The 22,500-nt window shown below is 46.7% G+C and overlaps 1 protein-coding gene across 5 annotated transcripts in view; it reads right to left on the bottom strand.

The window, feature by feature from the left end:
* Positions 1-22,500, bottom strand: part of LOC129856837 (collagen alpha-1(XIV) chain-like) — a 254,053-nt gene that overhangs the window by 103,817 nt on the left and 127,736 nt on the right. For all 5 annotated transcript variants that reach the window (XM_055924547.1, XM_055924545.1, XM_055924543.1 and 2 more), the window contains exons 25-31: positions 22,423-22,497; positions 13,860-13,999; positions 10,518-10,641; positions 5,683-5,826; positions 5,159-5,323; positions 4,814-4,852; positions 1,856-1,994 (exon numbers count right to left, since the gene is read on the bottom strand). In XM_055924547.1, coding sequence (XP_055780522.1) covers positions 1,856-1,994; positions 4,814-4,852; positions 5,159-5,323; positions 5,683-5,826; positions 10,518-10,641; positions 13,860-13,999; positions 22,423-22,497 — 826 coding nt within the window. The remainder of the gene's footprint in view (positions 1-1,855; positions 1,995-4,813; positions 4,853-5,158; positions 5,324-5,682; positions 5,827-10,517; positions 10,642-13,859; positions 14,000-22,422; positions 22,498-22,500) is intronic.

Raw genomic sequence — 22,500 nt, forward strand, 5'->3', positions numbered from 1 at the left:
AATGGGAAGTCCTAATACCTGATATCTGATGCAGGGTAATGGGAAGTCCTGATATCTGATGCAGGGTAATGGGAAGTCCTGATATCTGATGCAGGGTAATGGGAAGTCCTGATATCTGATGCAGAGTAATGGGAAGTCCTGATACCTGATATCTGATGCAGGGTAATGGGAAGTCCTGATATCTGATACAGGGTAATGGGAAGTCTTCATATCTGATACCTGATGCAGGGTAATGGGAAGTCCTGATATCTGAAGCAGGGTAATGGGAAGTCCTGATATCTGACACCTGATGCAGAGTAATGGGAAGTTCATTTGGCCGGCTTATTTTACCTTCACACAACAAATGCCATAATGGCCCTTCTGATGACATTATATACTATATACATGATCTAGTATGTGACTGAGTGATGTTTGTATTTGGGCCGTGGTGTTTGCAGGTCACCCTGAAGTCATCATTTAGAGGTGCTGAGTGCCTCCACTGCAATAACACAATCCCCTCTGATCATGATGAAAGTAGAAGAACTAAATATTATCCTCAGCAGGAGTAGAGCTACATCTGTCAACACAGTGGAGCACGCGCGCACACACACACACACACACACACACACACACACACACACACACACACACACACACACACCCACACACACACAAATCATCACCACTTCACATGCGATTAGACTCCCCTAAGTGATTTTCATTGGCAATAACTTTGCATTGTTTGAGGGACCTTGAAAATAACTGGCTGCTATTTCAAAGAGCTCTGGTGTTTGTCTTCGGCTAGTAAGTGGGGTTGACCCTCCCTTGACGTTTTAAAGAACAAGTCTCCAACTAGCTACTGGGGTTGAACCCCCAGACGTTTTAAAGTACAACTCTCCTACTAGCTACTGGGGTTGAACCCCCTGACGTTTTGAAGTACAACTCTCCTACTAGCTACTGGGGTTGAACCCCCAGACGTTTTAAAGTACAACTCTCCTACTAACAACTGGGTTTGACCCTCCCTTGCCGTTTTGAAGTACAAGTCTCCCATAGAGGATGAGGAAGGCCCCTCCAGGAAGAGGACAAGGACAGGAACAACCTCTTCCTCCAGGCACGTCTGTGTATCTGAGAGGATTGGATGAGTATAAGCGATACTGTATGGCAAAACTTCCACCTGACCTATCAAAGGGAAACTTTTACCTGACCTATCAGAGGGAAACTTCCACCTGACCTATCAGAGGGAAACTTCCACCTGACCTATCAGAGGGAAACTTCCACCTGACCTATCAGAGGGAAACTTCCACCTGACCTATCAGAGGGAAACTTCCACCTGACCAGAGGGAAACTTCCACCTGACCAGAGGGAAACTTCCACCTGACCTATCAGAGGAAAACTTCCACCTGACCTATCAGAGGAAAACTTCCACCTGACCTATCAGAGGAAAACTTCCACCTGACCTATCAGAGGGAAACTTCCACCTGACCAGAGGGAAACTTCCACCTGACCTATCAGAGGGAAACTTCCACCTGACCTATCAGAGGGAGAAGCTGTTGAGTGAGTGTGTGTGTGTGTGTGTGTGTGTGTGTGTGTGTGTGTGTGTGTGTGTGTGTGTGTGTGTGTGTGTGTGTGTGTGTGTGTGTGTGTGTGTGTGTGTGTGTGTGTGTGTGTGTGTGCGTGTGCGTGTGCGTGTGTGTGTGTGCGTGCGTGCGTGCGTGTGTGCATGCGTGTGTCAGGTGTAGAGTATATTCCAGGAATAATATGCCAAGAGTAGACACTGGAGGAGAGAGGTGGAGCTCAGTGTGGATCCTAGCTGATCCTCTACCTCTCATCTCCATGACAACCACACTGACAAAACACAGAACCTGGTAGAACCTACTTGGTGGGCTGTGAGACCAGGGCGTCTTTGTGCAGTCTGTAGCAGGAGAAGCTGTTGAAGGAGCCTGGTTCCAGGGACACTCCCTCTACGTTACTGTACTCCTTCTCTACCAGGCCAAACATGTCCATCATCCTGAAGCCTAAAGAGGGAAGGAGCAGAACACACATCTATGCTATAACCACTCCATAGAGAACCATAGAGAACAATAGAGAACCATAGAGAACCATAGAGCACAACAGAGAACCATAGAGAACAACAGAGAACAATAGAGAACCATAAAGAACAACAAAGAACCATAGAGAACAACAGAGAACCATAGAGAACTATAGAGAACAACAGAGAACAACAGAGAACCGTAGAGAACAGAGAACAACAGAGAACCGTAGAGAACAGAGAACCATAGAGAACAACAGAGAACAACAGAGAACCATAGCGAACAACATAGAACCATAGAGAACAACAGAGAACCATAGAGAACAACAGAGAACAACAGAGAACAACAGAGAACCATCGAGAACAACAGAGAACAACAGAGAACAATAGAGAACCATAGAGAACAACAGATAACCATAGAGAACAACAGAGACAACAGAGAACAACAGAGAACCATTGAGAACCATAGAGAACAATAGAGAACAACAGAGAACCATAGAGAGCAACAGAGCACCGTAGAGAACCATAGAGAACAACAGAGAAACATAGTGAACAACAGAGAACAACAGAGAACCATAGAGAACAACAGAGCACCATAGAGAACCATAGAGAACAACAGAGAACCATAGAAAACAACAGAGAAACATAGAGAACAACAGAGAACAACAGAGAACCATAGAGAACAATAGAGAACAACAGAGAACCATAGAGAACCGTAGAGATAGTAGAATACTAGAATAAAATGGTACACATTTTTATCTTCAAGCAACAAAATGTGCCATGGTAGAAAATAGTGTTTAGGCGCTGGATATATACATAGTAATAATCATGTCATTCTGTCAACCACTCTCCCTCTGGATAGTATTTCCTATTCCCCACCCGGCGAAGAAAAGGCGAACTCTGTGAAAAAACCTATGAGAAACAGTGACATACACTCTGAAGGACCTAAAGTTATGAATTCCATATCGGTCTTTCACAGTCAGGCTGTACTGTGCAAGTAGGCTAATAGTAGGTCTACTATTGAAACAGATAAATGAGGCTGTCAACTGAGTCAGGAATTCACAAGTTTCAAAAAAAAAAAAATTCCTTCAGGATTTCGCTCTTAAAGTCACACTTTCTTAATATAACAGAATTGGGTGTTCTAAGTCCATAACTGTCACGTTCCTGACCGGTTTTCTGTTATTTTGTATGTGTTTGACGGTCAGGGCGTGAGTTTGGGTGGGTAGTCTATGTTATGTGTTTCTATGTTTGTTAAAGGGTGACCTGATATGGTTCTCAATTAGAGGCAGGTGGTTTTCATTTCCTCTGATTGAGAGCCATATTAAGGTAGGTGTTTTCACATTGATTGTTGTGGGTGGTTGTCTCCTGTGTCAGTGTCTGTGTCTGTGTATGTTACGCCACACGGGACTGTTTCGGTTTGTTTGTTCGTTCGGTTTATGTAGTCTGTTCCTGTTTCATGCGTTCTTCGTATCATGTAAGTTCTTATGTTCAGGTGCGTCTACGTCGTTTGTTGTTTTGTAGTTTGTTAAAGTGTTTTCGTGTTTTTTCATCTTTACTTTAATAAATCATGTCATATCACGACGCTGCATTTTGGTTCAATCCCTGCTCCTCCTCTTCGGATGAAGAGGAGGAGGAACGCCGTTACCATAACAATGCCTAAACCACATCAGGAGACCGCTTTTGAGAAAAATCGTAGAAATGTAGATTTTTGAGTGTAGTTACCCTTTAATTGAAGTGGTTAGCTGTGTTTCTACAGCACATGAGATGGGGATGGCCAAACAAACAGCCACTGGACTGATGCAAAGGCTGCCAGGCTGGCAGGGGCTACTTTGTAGCAGGTAACATTTCATTGAGAAGGTTTTTGGGGAAGTTTCACCATCTATCAGAAGACGGTGAGGCCTGTCATTCTGCCAGGCTGGCAGGGACTACTTTGTAGCAGGTAACATTTCATTGAGAAGGTTTTTGGGGAAGTTTCACCATCTATCAGAAGACGGTGAGGCCTGTCATTCTGCCAGGCTGGCAGGGACTACTTTGTAGCAGGTAACATTTCATTGAGAAGGTTTTTGGGGAAGTTTCACCATCTATCAGAAGACGGTGAGGCCTGTCATTCTGCCAGGCTGGCAGGGACTACTTTGTAGCAGGTAACATTTCATTGAGAAGGTTTTTGGGAAAGCTTTACCATCTATCAGAAGACGGTGAGGCCTGTCATTAGCATCGCTATATTCTTCCTGTTCCTTAACTGTTTAAAACGGGACGTTTTACTTCATATTATGAGGCATGTCTTGCCTCTCTTTAAAGCAGCTTAAAGCCGAAAATGGGAAAACATTTACAACTTTTGAAGCTAAACATTCTGTGTTCCATCAGCCTCATTGATACGGTGGTACACCTCCACTACACTACTTTGATGCGCATCGTAGGGATTAAGAAGTGAGTATACGCAATGCCCAGTGTAAATTACGGTGGTACACGGCGTATACCCTCCACTACACTACTGTGATGCGCATCGTAGGGATTAAGAAGTGAGTATACGCAATGCCCAGTGTAAAATACGTTGGTACACGCCGTATACCCTCCACTACACTCTGACTCTATGTAACTTTATCTGACCGGATTTGAACTAGAATCACATGGCAGACTACATGCTGCTCCTGACAATAGCCAGGGACACTGAGTCTCTCCTGTGAATGACTTGGTGGGATCAGACAATCAATATTGACTGTAGATTGAGAGAGGTTTATCTCAATATGGATACACATTCTATGACTATAAAGCAGTAACAAGCTGTATGTGTTTTACATAGTTTACCTGCCATAGTGTTGCCACTCATCAGAACCGATGGACAAGCTAAAACAAGATGGATGAAAGGGTTGGTTAAATAATGAATAGGATATTAATCACTGTCATCTCATCATGAATCAAGATCCTCTTATTAAGATTGATTTAAATGTGGATAAATCCTCTGCTTTGTAATAATAACTATTAAATTAAATCACATGACCAAACCTGACATCTGTCTCTATTCTACAGTAGAATATATCAGTTCTGGAAACCACATGACCAAACCTAACATCTGTCTCTATTCTACAGTAGATTATATGAGTTCTGGAACATTCTTCCAATGGCAGCTACTTCAGTTCTGGCAGTACTTACTGGCAGTGGCAGCCTCACACACAAAAGTGATCAGCTGCTCCTCAATTTTCTTGACAGCGTCCAAATCGTCCACAAAGAAGACGTGTCTGTCGCTGGGTTTGCTGGCGATGTTCACCAACTCTCCGTAGTCCGCATCAGCAAAGCCGATGGCAAAGATGATGTAGCCTTCAAAGACATCCAACGTTAAGATTTTAAAACAATATTTTGTTTTTCTTCAGCAATAAAGCAAAAACAATTCCAAAGAAACCATTTGATTGGCCTATCTTACCACTCTCTGACTTGCTAAGTGACCCTCCTACCACTAGCATATTTCTCTCTAAGTTTTGTTTTGGTATGATAGCCATGAATAGTTCTGTTACAACAATATAATACAATGGAATAGTGTACTGTCCTCAGAGGAAGAAACATGGGTTTTATCCACAATAACACCCTATTCCCTATTCCCACACTACTTTTGGCCAGAGTAGTGCACTCTACAGTACAGAGAATAGGGCACTATTTGGGACTCACACTATGCCACTCACCTTCCATCTGCATCTCCTTGGAGACCTTGTTGACGTCGTCTTGGGAACGGCCATCGGTGAGGACCACCAGTACTTTAGGAACCCCCCTCCTCACGCCTCCTTCTGAGGTGAAGATAGATTCCTTCACATGCTTAATGGCTCGGCCTGGATGGATAGGGACATAGTTATATTTCTATGGATAGGAATGACAGAGATCATATCTACACATCACAGCCTGTTGGTTATGTATGGATGACTATCAGACCATATCTATACAGTCTGTTGTTAATGTATGGATGACTATCAGACCATGTCTATACAGTCTGTTGTTAATGTATGGATGACTATCAGACCATATATGTACAGTCTGTTGTTAATGTATGGATGATGATTATTATTATTATTTTATTAACCTTTATTTAACCAGGAAGGGCTCATTGAGATTTAAAATCTCTTTTTCAAGAGCGTCCTGGCCAAGATAGGCAGCACCAAGTCATTACAAAAAATTACACAGACAACATGAAAAACTACAAGTAATCTAGTAAAAACCATTCATGAATTCACAAGAGTATAACAATATCAAAAACAGCAAATTAAAAACATTTATCAGACCATATCTATACAGTCTGTTGTTAATGTATGGATGACTATCAGACCATGTCTATACAGTCTGTTGTTAATGTATGGATGACTATCAGACCATGTCTATACAGTCTGTTGTTAATGTATGGATGACTATCAGACCATGTCTATACAGTCTGTTGGTAATGTATGGATGACTATCAGACCATGTCTATACAGTCTGTTGTTAATGTATGGATGACTATCAGACCATGTCTATACAGTCTGTTGTTAATGTATGGATGACTATCAGACCATGTCTATACAGTCTGTTGTTAATGTATGGATGACTATCAGACCATGTCTATACAGTCTGTTGTTAATGTATGGATGACTATCAGACCATATCTATACAGTCTGTTGTTAATGTATGGATGACTATCAGACCATGTCTATACAGTCTGTTGTTAATGTATGGATGACTATCAGACCATATCTATACAGTCTGTTGTTAATGTATGGATGACTATCAGACCATGTCTATACAGTCTGTTGGTAATGTATGGATGACTATCAGACCATATATGTGGATGGAAAGGGAAGACAGGCACATCAGGGGCAATTAATAATACTAATAACAATAATAATAATAGCAATAATAATAATAATAATACCATTAATAATAACAATAATAATAATAATAATAATACCATTAATAATAACAATACTAATAATAATACCATTAATAATAATAATCCTAATAATAATACCATTAATAATAATAATAACAATATTAATAATAATAATAGTAATAATAATAGTAATACTAGTAATAATACCAATAACAATAATAATAATAACAATATTATTAATAATAATAATAATAACAATAATAATAATAATATATTAATAATAATAATAATAATAGTAATAATAATAGTAATAATAACAAGAATAATAATAATATATTAATAATAATAATAATAATAGTAATAATAATAGTAATACTAGTAATAATACTAATAGTACCATTAATAACAATAATACAAATAATAATAATAATATAATAATAGTAATAATAACAAGAATAATAATAATATAATAATAATAATAATATAATAATAGTAATAATAACAATAATAATAATAATAATATAATAATAATAATAAGATAATAATAGTAATAATAACAATAATAATAACAGTACTACTAATACTAGTAATAATAACAGTAATAACAGTAATAATATAATAATAACAGTACTAACAGTAATAATAGTAATAATAACAGTACTACTAATACTAGTAATAATAACAGTAATAACAGTAATAATATAATAATAACTGTACTAACAGTAATAATATAATAATAACAGTACTACTAATAATAGTAATACTAACAGTACTAACAGTAATAATATAATAATAACAGTACTAACAGTAATAATATAATAATAACAGTACGACTAATAATAGTAATAATAACAGTAATAATATAATAATAACAGTAATAACAGTAATAATAATAGTAATAACAGTAATACTAGTAATAATAATAGTAATAATAACATGAATAACAATAATCATATATCTATCATAACTAATCTAGCTAGTCTGTTTAATGAATGGCTGTCAGGGGTAGACAACCCTGTTCCTGGAGTGCCACAACTAAGCAGCACACCTGACCAACTGAGCTAATGGATCAGGTCATTTCAGCCTAAATTCAACACACCTGGTCTTTCTGGTTGGTTAAATCCCAAACCTGCGGCCCTCCAGGACTGCTGCCTGCCACTGATTTATTACATTCAGGAGATACTAATAGAGGAAATGTGAAACTCTGATAGGACACATTAAACAAAGAAAGAGGAGCCTGTCTTATCTATTCTAAGTCATAAACCTTGACAGAGACTAAAATCGCCCTAGATCATTAGCCCTATTGGGGGCATCGGAGCGGTCCGCAGAAAGGACGAACAGGTGGGGATCAGTGCAAGTCTTTTTTCTTTACCAATGTGCATGTCTAATATCTCTCTGATGTCTAAGGTCATTCTGTAACAGCAGCTTTTTAAAACAGCCTCACTGGGATGTTTCTGAATAAAATATGTCTTGCATGGCTGTGGCACTACCAGGGTACTTTGTAACATCTAATAATGAGACAGAGGCTGGCTGAGCAGCTTGCTGGTCGGCCATCCATCCATCCCTCTCCCTCCCTCTCTCTCTCTTTCTCTCTCTCCCTCTCTCTCCTGCCATCTCTTTCTCTTTCTCCCTCCCTCCATCTCTTTCTCCCTCTCCAACTCCCTTTTTAGCTCCCCCCTCTCTCTCCCCTTCTCTCTCTCTCCATGCCTCTTTTTCTCAGCTGTCTCTGTGAGCTTTATTAGAGTGCCTTGTCAGTGAAGATGAATGACAGGCAGAGCTCGTGAACACCAGTCTTGTACCAGGGAGAGTTGTGTCTGTTTCAGCATGGTATTATATTAAACAGAGGTCAAATTGGAACCACAATATCCATCCAGCCAGGCATGAAGACATGCTGGCCTCTATCACTGTGGAGAGTGTTGTGGAAGACGGTGTGTGTGTGTGTGTGTGTGTGTGTGTGTGTGTGTGTGTGTGTGTGTGTGTGTGTGTGTGTGTGTGTGTGTGTGTGTGTGTGTTTGTGTTTGTGTTTGTTTGTGTGTGCGGCTGCCAGTGTCCTGAGTGGAATATCACACCATCAATCAAATGCTGTCCATCTCAGACGTGTGTGAAATGTGTTTCTTGTACATAAATCCTCATTCCTGGCCATCAGCTTCCTTTCTTTGCCTCCAAACTTACAACAAGATCTTAACAACAAGTTCACAGAAATACTCTTCCTCAACCAAGACCTGAAAGACCTCGTCAACACCAACAACAACACTGGGCTGCAGCCAGAAACACAAAGAAAACACATGTATTCTAGGTCACCAGGTGAAGGCTAGCCTCAGTTCCAGACCTATTTGTGCTGTTTTGGCAACTCCATTACTGTCATTGTCATGGTTGGCGTAGCAATAACAGCAATGGGGTTGGCAAGACAGCGCAAACAGATCTGGGTGAAGACTCCACTGCAATACCTTCTTTGTGTTCTTAAACCTCAGACTCAGACTGGATGTGATTGGTGGTTAAAAAAAAGAGGGAATGAGGCCAGGCCAATCATGTTGATCCGCTGTTAGAATCCCCTCAGTACAGTTTGAATACTATATGGAGCACAGAGGGATCAGCCTAATACCAGCAGCTACTGGAAATCAATCATCCCAAGCTCCAAATGGAAAGACAGTCCAGCTAAAGCATTAATGAAGAAATGCAGAGCGAACATAGTCAAATCCCATGCAGGCAGATCGTGTGTGTGTGTGTGTGTGTGTGTGTGTGTGTGTGTGTGTGTGTGTGCGTGCGTGCGTGCGTGCGTGCGTGCGTGCGTGCGTGCGTGCGTGCGTGCGTAGACATGTACAGAACACCAAAGGGTCACATTGCAACGAGAGAGGGAGAGAGAGAGAGAGACAGAGAGAGAGGGGGGGAGAGAGAGAGAGGGGGGGAGAGAAAGAGAGAGAGAGAGAGATGGGGGGAGAGAAAGAGAGAGAGAGAGGCCTCAGCTTGCATCTCTAGCCAGAGAAAACATGTCCTCAGTGGGTAGCTCTGGTAGTCCCTTCCCCCCTGGGGTAGAGCAGAGAAGCTGTATGTGTAGACAAGGTGTTTCATTTCTAACACTGCTGCCAGGATTAGTCTACAAACCTGCTGTGCAAATATTGTACGTGCTAGGAGCAATATGCACAAAAATACATTCCCAACTGCATAGAATCTCTCTCTTCTCTCTCTTCATACACTTTGTTGTTAGACTTGCGGTAGAGTTTCAGCAATACAATTACACACTGTAGATTCCTTCATCAAGGGCAGAAACTGAGTGTGAAACTCCTTCTTTCCCCACAAAGGAAGAGGCTGCCAGCAAACTGAAACGGTCTAGTTTGCACTGAAAGCACCTGTTTCCACCTCCTGAATCAGGGGAATAAGGAACAGAGCTCGCTGTGTGTGTGTGTGTGTGTGTGTGTGTGTGTGTGTGTGTGTGTGTGTGTGTGTGTGTGTGTGTGTGTGTGTGTGTGTGTGTGTGTGTGTGTGTGTGTGTGTCTATGTATGTATGTGAGTGTATGTGTGTGTCTATGTATGTGTGTGAGTGTATGTGTGTGTGTGTGTGTCTATGTATGTGTGTGAGTGTGTGTGTGTGTGTGTGTCTATGTATGTGTGTGAGTGTGTGTGTGTGTGTGTGTGTCTATGTGTGCATAAGGCTTTAGTACATACCTGTCTTGGTGTTCCCTCCCTTGTATGTGATTCGCCTGATGGCGTCGAGCAGCGTTTCCTTGTTAGCGTATGAGTTCAGCATGAACTCTGTCCTGGCATCATCACTGAACTGTGCTATAGCAACCTGTCAGTAAGAGGGAGAGAGAGAAAGGGGGAGAGAGAGAGAGGGAGAAAAAGAGAAAAAGAGATAGGGAGAAAAAGAGAGAGAGAGAGGAGAGAAAGAGGAGAGAGAGAGAGAGAGAGAGAGAGAGAAAGAGAGAGGGAGAAAAAGAGAAAAAGAGATACGGAGAAAAAGAGAGAGGGAGAAAGAGGAGAGAGAGAGGGAGAAAAGGAGAGAGAGAGAAAGAGAAAGAGAGAGAGGAGAAAGAGAGAGAGAGAGAGGGAGAAAAGGAGAGAGAGAGAGAGATAAGAGAGAGGTAAGAGCATGCATCACACCCAGAGATAATTCTAACAGTGTTTTTGGCTTGGGGGGGTTTAGGGGTTGTTTATCATTTGGAAGGTTGAACATGAATCTGTTCTAAACATTTTGAAAATAACTATACAGAACAAAAATATAAACGCAACATGCAACAATTTCAAAGATGTTACTGAGATACAGTTCATATAAGGAAATCAGTCAATTGAAATAAATTCATTAGGCCCTTATCTATGGATTTGACCTGACCGGGTCACAGATACCATAAAAAATGGGCCTCAATTGTCCTCAGGAGGTCGTCAAGGTATCTCTGTTCATTCAAGCAGCCATCGATAAAATGCAATTGTGTTTGTTGTCCGTAGCTTATGCCTGCCCATAACCGTAACCCTACCACCACCATGGGGCACTCTGTTCACAACGTAGACATCAGCAAACCACTCCACACGACGCCATACACGTGGTCTGTGGTTGTGAGGCCGGTTGGATGTACTGCCAAATTCTATAAAATGACATTGGAGGCGGTTTATGGTAGGAAATTAACATTCAATTCTCTGGCAACAGCTCTGGTAGACATTCCTGCAGTCAGCATGCCAATTGCACGCTCCTTCAAAACTTGAGACATCTGTGGCATTGTCTTGTGTGACAAAAATTCACATTTTAGAGTGGCCTTTTATTGTCCCCAGCACAAGGTGCACCTGTTAAATCAGCTTCTTGATATGCCACAACTGTCAGGTGGCTGGATTATCTTGGCAAAGGTGAAACGCTCACTAACAGGGACGTAAACACATTTGTTCACAACATTTTAGAGAAATAAGCTTTTTGTGCGTATGGAACATTTCTGGGATCTTTTATTTCAGCTCATGAAATGTGGGACCAACTCTTTACATGTTGAGTTTGGTTCAGTGTAAGTTGCCAATAAAGAATCCAGAACTTATAGTCGCATACTGGATGCACGCTTTCATTGGCATCTTAGCAACATCTTTAGAACAGATGTCTCTGTTACTTATTCTCCTTATGTCCCCTTAGGAAGCTATCCCTGTCCCTCCTCTTCCCTCAACGTCCCGCTTCCCTCACAATCCTTATGTCTGTTTTTCTATTTGTCTGTCTGAGAGCCTAACTACTGTAGCCAGGACCCTCTGCACCTCAGCTCAGATTCCTCCATTACCCATCAGCCCCTAATACAGTAGTAAGGGGATACGGAGGACTTTAGTAATGCAGCCTTGTGTCAATAACCTACCAGCTCTTCAGTAATGGGTTGTGAACGGTCTGAAAGAGAAGGCTTGATGAATATCTATGGGCCTCTGTTTATAATGTCTAGACACCAGTCTATTCCAACATAATGGTCTCTCCCTTGAGACCTGGTTTAGATGTGGGTCTGTTTATAATGTCTAGACACCAGTCTATTCCAACATAATGGTATCTCCCTTGAGACCTGGTTTAGATGTGGCTCTGTTTGGTGATGTTGGCACAGGCTTTAACTAAACCTAAGTTCACCCTGACCTGTGACCCTAACCTCACCCTGGCCTGTTACACTGGCCCTGACCTGTGACCCTAACCTCACCCTGACCTGTGACCCTAACCTCACCCTGGCCTGTGACCCTAACTTCACCCTGGCCTGTGACCCTAACCTCACCCTGACCTGTGACCCTAACCTCACCCTGACCTTTGACCCTAACCTCACCCTGACATGTGACCCTAACCTCACTCTAACCTGTGACCCTAACCTCACCCTGACCTGTGACCCTAACCTCACTCTAACCTGTGACCCTAACCTCACTCTAACCTGTGACCCTAACCTCACTCTGACCTGTGACCCTAACCTCACTCTAACCTGTGACCCTAACCTCACTCTAACCTGTGACCCTAACCTCACTCTAACCTGTGACCCTAACCTCACCCTAACCTGTGAACCTAACCTCACCCTGACCTGTGACCCTAACCTCACCCTGACCTTTGACCCTAACCTCACCTTGACCTTTGACCCTAACCTCACCCTGACCTTTGACCCTAACCTCACTCTGACCTGTGGCCCTAAACTCACCTTGACCTGTGACCCTAACCTCACCCTGACCTGTGACCCTAACCTCACTCTAACCTGTGACCCTAACCTCACTCTAACCTGTGACCCTAACCTCACTCTAACCTGTGACCCTAACCTCACTCTAACCTGTGACCCTAACCTCACTCTAACCTGTGACCCTAACCTCACCCTAACCTGTGAACCTAACCTCACCCTGACCTGTGACCCTAACCTCACCCTGACCTTTGACCCTAACCTCACCTTGACCTTTGACCCTAACCTCACCCTGACCTTTGACCCTAACCTCACTCTGACCTGTGGCCCTAAACTCACCTTGACCTGTAACCCTAACCTCACCCTGACCTGTGACCCTAACCTCACCCTGACCTGTGACCCTAACCTCACCTTGACCTGTGACCCTAACCTCACCTTGACCTTTGACCCTAACCTCACTCTGACCTGTGACTCTAACCTCACCCTGGCCTGTGACCCTAACCTCACCCTGGCCTGTGACCCTAACCTCACCCTGGCCTGTGACCCTAACCTCACCCTGACCTGTGACCCTAACCTCACCCTGATCTGTGACCCTAACCTCACCCTGGCCTGTGACCCTAACCTCACCCTGACCTGTGACCCTAACCTCACCCTGATCTGTGACCCTAACCTCACCCTGGCCTGTGACCCTAACCTCACCCTGGCCTGTGACCCTAACCTCATCACCCTGACCTGTGTGTTCTGGATTTATTCATTATATATATATATATATATATATATATATATATATATATATATATATATATATATATATATATATATATATTATATTCATAATTTATTCATTATTTCCGTGAGATATTGGCTGAATGCATAACTCGAAATAATAGGGAGGTGTTGTCATTGGTCTTACCTGTGTGCCGTCAGGACCAATCAGATCCAGAGCTCCCATCGTACTGTACAGGAAGCGGATAATCTTCTGGAAGTTGTCGTCTCCGATGCTCCAAGAGCCGTCCACCAAGAAGACCAGGTCAGCTTTGGCTGCCTTACAGACTGGGGGGAGGGAGGGAGGGAGGCAGGGAAGGAGGCAGTGAGGGAGGGAGGGAGGGAGGCAGGGAGGGGGGCAGGGAAGGAGGGCAGGGAGGGAGGGAGTGAGGGACGGAGGCAGTGAGGGACGGAGGCAGTGAGGGAGGCAGGGAAGGAGGCAGTGAGGGAGGGAGGCAGTGAGGGAGGCAGGGAGGGGGGCCGGGAAGGAGGCAGTGAGGGAAGGAGGCAGGGAAGGAGGCAGGGAAGGAGGCAGTGAGGGAGGGAGGCAGTGAGGCAGTGAGGGAGGGAGGGGGGCAGGGAAGGAGGCAGGGAAGGAGGCAGTGATGGAGGGAGGCAGGCAGGGAGGGACGCAGGGACGGAGGGACGCAGGGAGGGAGAGACGCAGGGACGGAGGGACGCAGGGAGGGAGGGACGCAGGGACGGAGGGACGCAGGGACGGAGGGACGCAGGGACGCAGGGAGGGAGGGACGCAGGGACGGAGGGACGCAGGGACGGAGGGACGCAGGGAGGGAGGGACGCAGGGACGGAGGGACGCAGGGAGGGAGGGACGCAGGGAGGGAGGGACGCAGGGAGGGAGGGACGCAGGAAAGGAGGGACGCAGGGACGGAGGGACGCAGGGAGGGAGGGACGCAGGGACGGAGGGACGCAGGGAGGGAGGGACGCAGGGAGGGAGGGACGCAGGGAGGGAGGGACACAGGGACGGAGGGACGCAGGGAGGGAGGGACGCAGGGACGGAGGGACGCAGGGACGGAGGGACGCAGGGAGGGAGGGACACAGGGACGGAGGGACGCAGGGAGGGAGGGACACAGGGAGGGAGGGACGCAGGAAAGGAGGGACGCAGGGACAGAGGGACGCAGGGAGGGAGGGACGCAGGGAGGGAGGGACGCAGGGACGGAGGGACGCAGGGACGGAGGGACGCAGGGAGGGAGGGACGCAGGGACGGAGGGACGCAGGGAGGGAGGGACGCAGGGACGGAGGGACGCAGGGAGGGAGGGACGCAGGGAGGGAGGGACGCAGGGACAGAGGGACGCAGGGAGGGAGGGACGCAGGGACAGAGGGACGCAGGGAGGGAGGCAGTGAGGGAGGCAGGGAGGGGGGCAGGGAAGGAGACAGTGAGGGAGGGAGGCAGTGGGGGAAGCAGGGAAGGAGGCAGTGAGGGAGGGAGGCAGTGAGGGAGGGAGGGAGGTGGGCAGGGAAGAAGGCAGGGAAGGAGGCAGGGAAGGAGGCAGTGAGGGAGGGAGGCAGTGAGGGAGGGAGGGAGGGGGCAGGGAAGGAGGCAGGGAAGGAGGCAGGGAAGGAGGCAGTAATGGAGGGAGGCAGGCAGGGAGGGACGCAGGGACGGAGGGACGCAGGGACGGAGGGACGCAGGGAGGGAGGGACACAGGGACGGAGGGACGCAGGGACGGAGGGACGCAGGGACGCAGGGAGGGAGGGACGCAGGGACGGAGGGACGCAGGGACGGAGGGACGCAGGGAGGGAGGGACGCAGGGACGCAGGGAGGGAGGGACGCAGGGAGGGAGGGACACAGGGAGGGAGGGACGCAGGAAAGGAGGGACGCAGGGACAGAGGGACGCAGGGAGGGAGGGACGCAGGGACGGAGGGACGCAGGGAGGGAGGGACGCAGGGAGGGAGGGACACAGGGACGGAGGGAGGGAGGGACGCAGGGACGGAGGGACGCAGGGAGGGAGGGACACAGGGACGGAGGGACGCAGGGACGGAGGGACGCAGGGAGGGAGGGACACAGGGAGGGAGGGACGCAGGAAAGGAGGGACGCAGGGACAGAGGGACGCAGGGAGGGAGGGACGCAGGGAGGGAGGGACGCAGGGACGCAGGGAGGGAGGGACGCAGGGACGGAGGGACGCAGGGAGGGAGGGACGCAGGGAGGGAGGGACGCAGGGACGGAGGGACGCAGGGAGGGAGGGACGCAGGGAGGGAGGGACGCAGGGACAGAGGGACGCAGGGAGGGAGGGACGCAGGGACGGAGGGACGCAGAGAGGGAGGGACACAGGGACGGAGGGACGGAGGGAGGGAGGGACGCAGGGAGGGAGGGACGCAGGGACGGAGGGACGCAGGGAGGGAGGGACGCAGGGACGGAGGGACGCAGGGACGGAGGGACACAGGAGGGAGGGACGCAGGGACGGAGGGACGCAGGGAGGGAGGGACGCAGGGACGGAGGGACGCAGGGAGGGACGCAGGGACGGAGGGACGCAGGGAGGGAGGGAGGGAGGGACGCAGGGAGGGAGGGACGCAGGGAGGGAGGGACGCAGGGACGGAGGGACGGAGGGAGGGAGGGACGCAGGGACGCAGGGAGGGAGGGACGCAGGGAGGGAGGGACGCAGGGAGGGAGGGACGCAGGGACGGAGGGACGCAGGGAGGGAGGGACGCAGGGAGGGAGGGACGCAGGGACGGAGGGACGCAGGGAGGGAGGGACGCAGGGACGGAGGGACGGAGGGACGCAGGGAGGGAGGGACGCAGGGACGGAGGGACGCAGGGAGGGAGGGACGCAGGGAGGGAGGGACACAGGGACGGAGGGACGCAGGGACGCAGGGAGGGAGGGACGCAGGGAGGGAGGGAAGGAGGCAGGGAAGGAAGGAGGGAAGGAAGGAGGGAAATGAGATATGGAAGTATGTTACAGAGGAACTCCAAACACAGAGACAGAAGTCTCAACTCTTCAGTCTCATAACAACAGGCCAGCTGGTAAGCCTCAACTCTTCAGTCTCATAACAACAGGCCAGCTGGTAGGCCTCAACTCTTCAGTCTCATTACAACAGGCCAGCTGGTAAGCCTCAACTCTTCAGTCTCATTACAACAGGCCAGCTGGTAAGCCTCAACTCCTCAGCCTCATAACAACAGGCCAGCTGGTAAGCCTCAACTCTTCAGTCTCATAACAACAGGCCAGCTGGTAGGCCTCAACTCTTCAGTCTCATTACAACAGGCCAGCTGGTAGGCCTCAACTCTTAAGTCTCATAACAACAGGCCAGCTGGTAGGCCTCAATTCTTCAGTCTCATAACAACAGGCCAGCTGGTGAGCCTCAACTCTTCAGTCTCATAACAACAGGCCAGCTGGTAAGCCTCAACTCTTCATTCTCATTACAACAGGCCAGCTGGTAAGCCTCAACTCTTCATTCTCATTACAACAGGCCAGCTGGTAAGCCTCAACTCTTCATTCTCATTACAACAGGCCAGCTGGTAAGCCTCAACTCTTCAGTCTCATTACCACAGGCCAGCTGGTGGCGAGTGGGGATGAACTATCTGTCTCCTCCAGAAGCTTTATCTACTTACTACTAAACAGAGACAGATAAGATCTTCCTTCGTGCTAATTAAAGGTCCAGAGCAGCCATTTTTATCTCAATATATCTGTCTGAGTGGGGAGAATAAAACTGAAAACCACACTAGCTATTTTTTGGCAGAGAGGTTTGGAACACTCTTTCTCATTGGTCTATTAACGATGTCACCAGGCAGGCCAAAACTTCCTCCCACCAAAACAGACAGTCTGTTCATTCTCATTGGTCTATTAACGATGTCACCAGGCAGGCCAAAACTCCCTCCCACCAAAACAGACAGTCTGTTCATTCTCATTGGTCTACTAACGATGTCACCAGGCAGGCCAAAACTCCCTCCCACCAAAACAGGCTGTCTGTTCTTTCTCATTGGTCTATTAACGATGTCACCAGGCAGGCCAAAACTCCCTCCCACCAAAACAGGCTGTCTGTTCATTCTCATTGGTCTATTAACGATGTCAACAGGCAGGCCAAAACTCCCTCCCACCAAAACAGGCTGTCTGTTCATTCTCATTGGTCTATTAACGATGTCACCAGGCAGGCCAAAACTCCCTCCCACCAAAACAGGCTGTCTGTTCATTCTCATTGGTCTATTAACGATGTCACCAGGCAGGCCAAAACTCCCTCCCACCAAAACAGGCTGTCTGTTCATTCTCATTGGTCTATTAACGATGTCAACAGGCAGGCCAAAACTCCCTCCCACCAAAACAGGCTGTCTGTTCATTCTCATTGGTCTATTAACGATGTCAACAGGCAGGCCAAAACTCCCTCCCACCAAAACAGGCTGTCTGTTCATTCTCATTGGTCTATTAACGATGTCACCAGGCAGGCCAAAACTCCCTCCCACCAAAACAGGCTGTCTGTTCATTCTCATTGGTCTATTAACGATGTCACCAGGCAGGCCAAAACTCCCTCCCACCAAAACAGGCTGTCTGTTCATTCTCATTGGTCTATTAACGATGTCACCAGGCAGGCCAAAACTCCCTCCCACCAAAACAGGCTGTCTGTTCATTCTCATTGGTCTATTAACGATGTCACCAGGCAGGCCAAAACTCCCTCCCACCAAAACAGGCTGTCTGTTCATTCTCATTGGTCTATTAACGATGTCACCAGGCAGGCCAAAACTCCCTCCCACCAAAACAGGCTGTCTGTTCATTCTCATTGGTCTATTAACGATGTCACCAGGCAGGCCAAAACTCCCTCCCACCAAAACAGGCTGTCTGTTCATTCTCATTGGTCTATTAACGATGTCACCAGGCAGGCCAAAACTCCCTCCCACCAAAACAGGCTGTCTGTTCATTCTCATTGGTCTATTAACGATGTCACCAGGCAGGCCAAAACTCCCTCCCACCAAAACAGGCTGTCTGTTCATTCTCATTGGTCTATTAACGATGTCACCAGGCAGGCCAAAACTCCCTCCCACCAAAACAGGCTGTCTGTTCATTCTCATTGGTCTATTAACGATGTCACCAGGCAGGCCAAAACTCCCTCCCACCAAAACAGGCTGTCTGTTCATTCTCATTGGTCTATTAACGATGTCACCAGGCAGGCCAAAACTCCCTCCCACCAAAACAGGCTGTCTGTTCATTCTCATTGGTCTATTAACGATGTCACCAGGCAGGCCAAAACTCCCTCCCACCAAAACAGGCTGTCTGTTCATTCTCATTGGTCTATTAACGATGTCACCAGGCAGGCCAAAACTCCCTCCCACCAAAACAGGCTGTCTGTTCATTCTCATTGGTCTATTAACGATGTCACCAGGCAGGCCAAAACTCCCTCCCACCAAAACAGGCAGTCTGTTCATTCTCATTGGTCTATTAACGATGTCACCAGGCAGGCCAAAACTCCCTCCCACCAAAACAGACAGTCTGTTCAAACAGCTCTTACACTAAAATGGCTTTATCATCATTTTCACAATTTCACAGTATTATTCCAACCTCATAGTGTGGAAATATATATAACAAACTGGAAAATCACATTTTTGACCTCGCTGTGCCTTTAATATTCAGTTAGTGTATTCTCCAGCCATATACAGACTTCAATCAAACTGGGCGCAGATTGGTCTCTCTGTCACGCGCTCACCTTAGAGATCCCTGTTTATTCTCTGTGTGTTGGTTAGGTCAGGGTGTGACTAGGGTGGGTACTCTAGTTTTTGTATATCTATGTTTTCTTTTTCTTTGTTGGCCTACTATGGTTCCCAATCAGAGGCAGCTGTCTATCGTTGTCTCTGATTGGGGATCATACTTAGGCAGCCCTTTTTCCCAACTTCAGTTGTGGGATCTTGTCTTTGTTTGGTTCCATGTATTTTGCACGACGAAGCTTTTCGTTCGTTGTATTGTTTATTGTTTTTTTTTTGCTGGTTCGTATTTTAATAAAATATGATGAACCCAAATCACGCTGCGCCTTGGTCTACCCTTAACGACGGACGTTACACTCTCGGAATGTGAGGAACGACTAGAGCTGGCCGGTCTCTCGGAATGTGAGGAACGGCTAGAGCTGGCCGGTCTCTCGGAATGTGAGGAAGGGCTAGAGCTGGCCGGTCTCTCGGAATGTGAGGAAGGGCTAGAGCTGGCCGGTCTCTCGGAATGTGAGGAACGGCTAGAGCTGGCCGGTCTCTCGGAATGTGAGGAAGGGCTAGAGCTGGCCGGTCTCTCATAATGTCTCTCAGAATGTGAGGAATGGCTAGAGCTGGCCGGTCTCTCAGAATGTGAGGAAGGGCTAGAGCTGGCCGGTCTCTCATAATGTCTCTCAGAATGTGAGGAAGGGCTAGAGCTGGCCGGTCTCTCAGAATGTGAGGAAGGGCTAGAGCTGGCCGGTCTCTCAGAATGTGAGGAATGGCTAGAGCTGGCCGGTCTCTCAGAATGTGAGGAAGGGCTAGAGCTGGCCGGTCTCTCAGAATGTGAGGAAGGGCTAGAGCTGACCGGTCTCTCAGAATGTGAGGAAGGGCTAGAGCTGTCCGGTCTCTCAGAATGTCTCTCAGAATGTGAGGAACGGCTAGAGCTGGCCGGTCTCTTAGACAGGGTTTTACCTGGAACCAAAAGGGTTCTACCTGGAACCAAAAGGGTTCTACCTGGAACCAAAAAGAGTTCTTTGGAGACAGCCGAAGAACCCTTTTAGGATCAGAGATATGTGCTTTTTTCTAAGAGTGTAGAGGAATGGCAAGAGAAATGTCTGGCCTGGTTGATCTTTGTTTAAACAAGCCAGAGAGTTAGAATTATAACATTACATTGACTGGTACAAACCTCTAGAGGTGGAACAAATGTGTTAAGTCTGAAGTGCTTAGAATTATAGCAGAGTTCTTAGAATGGTGGGAGAGATCTTAAGGGAAGGTTCTTATGGCAGGGTTCTAATCAAACCGGACAGGAAGTATCGACAGGATGGGAGGAAGGCTTGATACGCAGCCAGGCAGCAGTGCACCATGGGGGGATAGAAGTGTGCAAGGCTCTTTCTCAATTTGTCTTGCATCGATTTAATCGATTCCTCCCACCCTCTATCCTCGCCTCATTCACACAACGCATTGGAGAAAATCCAAGGTCCCGCCCATCGAACCTTCTCCTCCAATACGATTGAGAAGAAGTTGAGTACTTTTGACTTCTACTATTATTAGGAGCTAGAGATAATATCCAAAATGCAATATTCAACTAATCCCTGCTGAAAAAAAACGACCTTGAGAACTTTGCTGGGAAGAAATTGATAAAAGCTGATGTTTTTGCTCTATTATGGTGCTGTAAAAACCACATTCTTATTTCTCATTTACTTCAACCTGTGAAGAACTTATACTTATCACAAATCTGATGATTACAGTTCACTAAAAAATGGACCAGGACTTAAACCCCCAGGGGGCTGTCTCCCTATGATATTTGGTAGTGTGTATATGAAGGTCAGTAGAGGAGGGAGGAAGCAAAGCCTCAGCTAATGTAATAAGTAATGCATGCAGATGCTGTGTAAATATGTACAGACTGGAGCTGCTGCTTGTCTGAGCCGCACTGCAAATGTTTGATAAGATCCTGGATACTCCCCAAGAAAGAAGACTTAAAAAGTTGATAAGGTACTAGATACTCCCCAAGAAAGAAGACTTAAAAAGTTGATAAGGTACTAGATACTCCCCAAGAAAGAAGACTTAAAAAGTTGATAAGATACTGGATATTCCCCAAGAAAGAAGACTTAAAAAGTTGATAAGGTACTAGATACTCCCCAAGAAAGAAGACTTAAAAAGTTGATAAGATACTGGATACTCCCCAAGAAAGAAGACTTAAAAAGTTGATAAGATACTGGATACTCCCCAAGAAAGAACACTTAAAAAGTTGATAAGATATTGGATACTCCCCAAGAAAGAAGACTTAAAAAGTTGATAAGATACTGGATACTCCTCAAGAAAGAAGACTTAAAAAGTTGATAAGATACTGGATACTCCCCAAGAAAGAAGACTTAAAAAGTTGATAAGATACTGGATACTCCTCAAGAAAGAAGACTTAAAAAGTTGATAAGATACTGGATACTCCTCAAGAAAGAAGACTTAAAAAGTTGTATTTATCTCCAAAAACTCTTCCTCAGCTGAATAAATACCACTAAGTACCGGTACTTGTTTGGTGATTGTATAATGTGGTTCATTTGGTATAAAAGTTATATATATTATTTAATCTGTGGTACCTCAGTGTGCTGAAGTAAAGGTGAGCTGTCATCAGAGATGTAGTGTGGGTTTGAGAAAGGTCACACTATGGTGGGGACAGCAGGGGAGAGGAAGGTGTGTGTGTGTGTGTGTGTGTGTGTGTGTGTGTGTGTGTGTGTGTGTGTGTGTGTGTGTGTGTGTGTGTGTGTGTGTGTGTGTGTGTGTGTGTGTGTGTGTGTGTGTGTGTGTCTTTGTGTGTGTGTGTGTGTGTGTGTGTGTGTGTGTGTGTGTGTGTGTGTGTGTGTGTGTGTGCGTCTTTGTGTGTGTGTGTGTGTGTGTGTGTGTGTGTGTGTGTGCGTCTTTGTGTGTGTGTGTGTGTGTGTGTGTGTGTGTGTGTGTGTGTGTGTGTGTGTGTGTGTGTGTGTGTGTGTGTGTGTGTGTGTGTGTGTGTGTGTGTATGTGTATGTGCGTCTTTGTGTGTGTGTGTGCGTGCGTGCGTGCGTGCGTGCGGACACACAGTGGCAGTTCTTCTCTCTTACCTTCCTTGGCGGGCGGTATGGTCGGCCGGGGGGGTGACGTGGGGGGTGGTGTCGGTGGCTGGGTGGGGGCGGGGACTA

Source organism: Salvelinus fontinalis, chromosome 6 (assembly GCF_029448725.1).
Source record: "Salvelinus fontinalis isolate EN_2023a chromosome 6, ASM2944872v1, whole genome shotgun sequence".
NCBI lineage: Eukaryota > Metazoa > Chordata > Actinopteri > Salmoniformes > Salmonidae > Salvelinus > Salvelinus fontinalis.